The sequence below is a fragment of the Euphorbia lathyris genome, chromosome 3 (genome assembly GCF_963576675.1).
Source record: "Euphorbia lathyris chromosome 3, ddEupLath1.1, whole genome shotgun sequence".
Lineage (NCBI taxonomy): Eukaryota > Viridiplantae > Streptophyta > Magnoliopsida > Malpighiales > Euphorbiaceae > Euphorbia > Euphorbia lathyris.
The window spans coordinates 94,819,197-94,824,635 of NC_088912.1; the positions used below are offsets into that span (position 1 = coordinate 94,819,197).

General features: G+C 32.8%; 1 protein-coding gene across 1 annotated transcript; it reads left to right on the top strand.

Moving 5' to 3' along the window:
* The first annotated feature begins 1,664 nt into the window (after positions 1–1,664).
* On the top strand, positions 1,665–5,185 carry LOC136223573 (WAT1-related protein At5g07050-like). Its single transcript, XM_066011657.1, has 7 exons — positions 1,665–1,936; positions 2,025–2,087; positions 2,727–2,843; positions 2,929–3,175; positions 3,936–4,097; positions 4,213–4,364; positions 4,733–5,185. The coding sequence occupies exons 1-7, from the start codon at positions 1,731–1,733 to the stop codon at positions 4,989–4,991; spliced, it is 1,206 nt and encodes a 401-aa protein (XP_065867729.1). The 5' UTR covers positions 1,665–1,730; the 3' UTR covers positions 4,992–5,185.
* The last annotated feature ends 254 nt before the right edge of the window (positions 5,186–5,439 follow it).

Consider the following 5,439-nt stretch of genomic DNA (forward strand, 5'->3'; position numbering starts at 1 on the left):
CCATCGGAATAAACATCCATCAAGACCCTTGAATCACGCCTAAAATTAAGGAATCCTAGTTCAGGTATGTTACTAATTACCTAAAATGCGTCCACCACTCAAAAAATGATACATGTCCTCCATGGAATCTAATGAGAGGTTCAAACATCGACTGACGTTTTTACCTCTGAGTACGACTTCACAAGTCAAGGTACATACGTATTATCTACCGCAATTACTCGTAATTGATTGGTGCTCTAAATCCAATACTTTTCTAACTTAGACCTCCGAGTGGGATCGTCAGTCAACGACCTCGCGTTAATCATTTTTCTATCTTATCTTAAAGACTAGAGAAATTCTCTTAAGCGTCAGGGCACTTTCTAGTAGATTCTATTGTATGAAATCTTAATTAATTAAGTTAAGTTAAGCATAATATAATGTAGTTAGGTTTAAAACCACACTCAGCCGTATATGTATATATCCAAGTGAAGTGAACATTGAAAAGATTCTTGGGTCGATGGAATATGAATCTTATTCACTTAGAATTTCTCTTTGTGTGTATGTAATAATAATATAAAATAAGAAATGAATCTTCCATAGTATAAAAAGAATGCAAGATTGATCAAACGGTTTCAGTTTAACTTCAAGAAAAATATGACTACGTCATGGGAATCTGCATGGCACACGATTTTTTTCCTTTTTAAAATTCTCTTCGTATTTTTAAAGGGAAATGGTTTTTTTTTTTTTTTTTCATACGTGGCTTTGAGCTTCCCACATTTTACATCAACTTGGCTGAAAAATACTGATTAATCAGCTAAATTTATAAAGTGTTTCGTTAGCTTCTTGAACTTTATTTAAAATTATATAATTAACCCTTTGAATCTATGTAAAAGAGCAGAAGAGAACTTGAGATAAATTGAATTTTTTTATTACTTTAAGCAAATTCAGAAAACTAATAGATCACTATAAATAAGTTCAGAGAGTCAAAAGATAACATTAGACAAATTCAACTGGTTAATAAGTCATTTAAAACAAGTTCAAAACCCAACAAGATATTATGTAAGTTCAGAAAATCAATCAGTTTCTCAGACCATCTTGAGGAAATCCTTAATGTATTAATTAGCTTTTTTTTCTAACATCAAAAACTAACTCGGTTCCTCTCTCGGAAAATATTGGGTATGGAAAATATAATATTTTTGGGCGTTTGACTACAATATCGAAAAACGAAAAGAAGTGGTGGTTCGTTAATATTTTCAAAAGCGTAGGAAGATATGGAGTAGGTTTTCTTCACTTTCTTTATAAATTTTTCAGTTAACCTAAACTTTTTAGTTGAATTATGTTCCTAAACAAACAAACACTGAAAATCACGAAAATATTTGCTTGTAAAATATTTTCCAGCAAAGAATGGGGACTAAGTGCATCATTTTGTCAAAAAAAGAAAAAATCACACAATCCTAAGTGTCATAATGCTACACCACAAGATTTCATTTAAAACTTTTCCAAATTTTGAAATATAAATATTTATTAATAATGTCACTTGCAAGATTGCATCAGCAGCACCAATCTGGGAAATATGAGTCAGATACTCACTACTACTACTACTCACTCAACGGATAATCAAATTCTTGTAATCCAACTAGTATAAATAGAGCATACATCATCTTATTTTCCTTAAGGAGAAACACACACAAAAAAAACCTTTCTATTAAGGTTTTTTTATACAAATTGTTCCTCTCTTCAATTCTAATACAATGAAGAACCAATTAGGAAGTTGTCTCAGTTTTCTTGAAACTTCAAAGCCATATTTTGCAATGATTTCATTGCAATTTGGGTATGCTGGAATGAATATTATTACTAAAGTTTCTCTCAATCGCGGTATGAGCCATTATGTTCTTGTTGTTTATCGTCATGCTATTGCTACTGCTGTTATTGCTCCTTTTGCTCTCTTCTTTGAGAGGTAAGCTTTAAACCCGTATTTATTTATATTACTTATTTCGCTTAATTTTCAAGTTATTAAGTGTTCTTGTTTTCCTCCAACATTCCAGGAAAAACCAGCCCAGGATTACCTTTCCTATTTTCATGCAAATATTTGTCCTTGGCCTTCTTGGGTAATTACTCTTTCTTGTTCTTATAGTTTTTCATTTTTGTACTTGGTCGAGTTTTCGAGAAATTCTACTATACTCCGGGAACAATAGACTCAATCAAGAGGGATGCGTACTACTTTACTAGAGATGATTCATATTAAGAAAAGAATGTATGCAAATGGCATCGTTGTATTGCTCTGAAAGTATTATAAAATTTCTTACTATGATTTGACATCAAAGTTTAGGTGATCAATATTAAAATTTGTGAAATTCTACAATGGTCGGGACCAACTGAAAATAGACCATTCAGGAGGTGACATGTCAGCATCGCGGTGTTACCTCATGGTGTCAGACCACTGTAGAAAGTCTATAAAATTTGATTAAGTGGATGGAATAAAAATAAAAGTGTATTTTTGTTTTCTTATTAGCTACTTAATTGCAAAATCGAGTCTTAGGAGCGACTTCTTGCCAAAAAAAAATTGGAGGAGAAGGTTTGCCCCCAGTACATCCTTGTAGTGGGACCCTCTCGAGACATTTGATTTTATGGGGATGCGTAGTGCACCGGGTTTGGGGATGCGTAGTGCACCGGGTCACCCCTATTAGCTACTTAATCCAAAGTTACTAATTTTTTTTTTTTATTTATTTTATGATGAAATGATATAGACCGGTGATAGACCAAAACTTCTACTATGCTGGGCTGAAATTTACTTCTCCAACTTTCTCATGTGCAATGAGTAACATGTTACCTGCAATGACATTTGTGATGGCAGTCATATTCAGGTATAATAACCATAATTATCATCAATACTACTTAATTAATGGGTTTTTTTATTGTTAATCAAAATTAACAAAATTGATTTAACAGAATGGAGAAATTAGAGATGAAGAAAGTGAGAACTCAGGCAAAATTGGCAGGGACAGCAGTGACAGTAGCAGGAGCAATGTTGATGACATTATACAAAGGACCAATTGTAGATTTGGTTTGGTCTAAAAGTTCTCATTCTGGCCAATCCAATGGTTCTGATGCAACTGCTAATGATAAAGATTGGTTCAAAGGCTCTATTCTCCTTATCTTTGCCACACTTGCTTGGGCCTCCTTGTTTGTTTTACAGGTATGTCACATAAGTATATTCTTCGAGGTTAACGTATTATCTTAAACTTTTAGTTCAAACGATTCTTTAACATAGAGAATACTAACAAGTTGTCCGTTTGAGTAGTTAGAAGCTCTTTCTTCGTAACCATGTGAAGTCTCAGTTTCGAGTATTGTGTAATAACAGTCAAATCCAATATCACGTAGATATTATCTATTTTGGTCTCAAATTTCATTTCTTAGGCCTCACGTCTACCTGTATTGGAAACACATCTTGCTAATACAATCCAGTTCTAATCACGAGGGACATATCCAAGAAGGACTAGGAGGGGGTTAAGCACCCACTGGTAGTCAGAAAACTCAGTGGAATACAAACTTCAATTTTCTACAAAAAAAAAAAAAGCACCCAAAAAAACATAAATTGAGTAACCATACATCATCAAAGAGCACTCCAAAAACCCAGTGTCAATACATCCCTTCCAGTCACTCTCTCGCTATTTCTGATGTGAGATTCAGTTAATTTATACCTCCACCCATTGCTATTTTTAAGACAGCTCCTTACTCCCTTCCACCTCGACATTAGTACCCCTTAAAACATAGGTGAAACTAATATGTCGGTTTACTGATGATATTCGGTCTTGAAGCGTGTACAATCACAGCTCATTTTAGCTTGTCGTTCTCATGCAAAACTCTAATTTTTTAATCGATTTAGGAGACTCTGATATCATATCAAACAATCGTACGAAGTTAATAATTTTTATTTACTATAATTATTATGACAGACCAAAGCATTGAAGACATACAAGAATCACCAGCTCTCACTGACAACACTAGTCTGCTTCATGGGAACTATACAAGCAATAGCTGTGACTTTAGCTATGGAACACAAACCCAATGCTTGGAGTATTGGATGGGACATGAATCTACTTGCTGCTGCCTATGCTGTAAGTAAATTAATTTAATTATTCTCTTTAATTTCCTTAATTAATCTATCAAATAATTAAAGTTTTAATTTGTTTTAATTAATTAATTAATTTGTTTATCTAAAATTATTTACAGGGAATAGTGACATCAAGCATTTCATACTATGTCCAAGGATTGGTGATTAAGAAAAAAGGACCAGTTTTTGCTACTGCTTTTAGCCCCTTGATGATGATCATTGTTGCTATCATGGGTTCTTTCATCTTGGCTGAAAAGATATTCCTTGGAGGGTAATTATTTAACTAATTTTTATTTATTATGCAGACTTGTAGTGACGGATCCAGAATTCACTAACACTGTATGGTTGGAATTTAAAAAAAAATAAAAACAAGTAAAAAACTCTATGCATATCTCCCATAAAGTTTTGCATGGTTTTCCAACAACTAATGGGTCCCTAGATTGCATAAAAGGATCACCAGGGTCCGATCCAGGAGCACTGGCGGGGGCTTGAACACCCACTAGTCACTAAAAAGTGACAAACATTTAAAAAATATTAATTGAACACTCATAGATCAGCTGAGAAACGGAAAATAGTTTGAATTTTTACCACAAACGTGTTATTTTTTCTAATCGGGTTAATGATTTTGTGTGGATGCAGTGTGGTCGGATCAGTGCTGATAGTGATAGGATTATACGCAGTCCTATGGGGAAAGCACAAAGAGAAAATGGAAGAGTCTGATGATGATGATGAAATACTTGATCCAGTGAAAGAAGTACATTCAATTTCAATAATTGATGATATTGAAGCTAATCAACAAATTGAATTTCACAAAATTGAAGCAAACAATAAGCTTTCTTCAATGGCAATTGTGCCTATTCCCATGCTTGACCTCCCAATTAAAGACTCCAAACCCTAGATTAAGAGTGAAAAATATATTAATTAGATAGGTTTTTTTATGTCCCATTTTGGTATTATCTCTTTTTAAAAAGTGATATATACATATGTACCAGGGGCTTTGTATTTTTCTTCTTCTTTTTTGATGTGTTATATTAATTAATATGTATGCTTACTAAAGTTAATGAAAACTCAGAAATTCTCATTCTCATATTAGTTCGTTTTCGGTGTACAATAAAACCTCTATAAATTAATAATATTGGGACCATGAAATTTTATTAATTTATAGAGATATTAATTAATCAATAAATTAATAATTATTGATTTATAGATTATGGAGCTGATGATGATTCGGTACCTTTATAACCAGTCACAATAAATGAAACAATTATAGAATCAACCACTCTTTACAATTTTTTTTTGTTACAATTTGACAACGGTGGACCATAACTTTTGAATACACTGAGAAT

Bases quoted from the DNA above. Each gene is read 5' to 3' on its own strand.
- LOC136223573 (XM_066011657.1), top strand. From the start codon at position 1,731: ATGAAGAACCAATTAGGAAGTTGTCTCAGTTTTCTTGAAACTTCAAAG. The intron at 3,176-3,935 runs GTATGTCACATA...TTATTATGACAG, and splicing joins CCTCCTTGTTTGTTTTACAG to ACCAAAGCATTGAAGACATA. The intron at 4,365-4,732 runs GTAATTATTTAA...GTGTGGATGCAG, and splicing joins GAAAAGATATTCCTTGGAGG to TGTGGTCGGATCAGTGCTGA.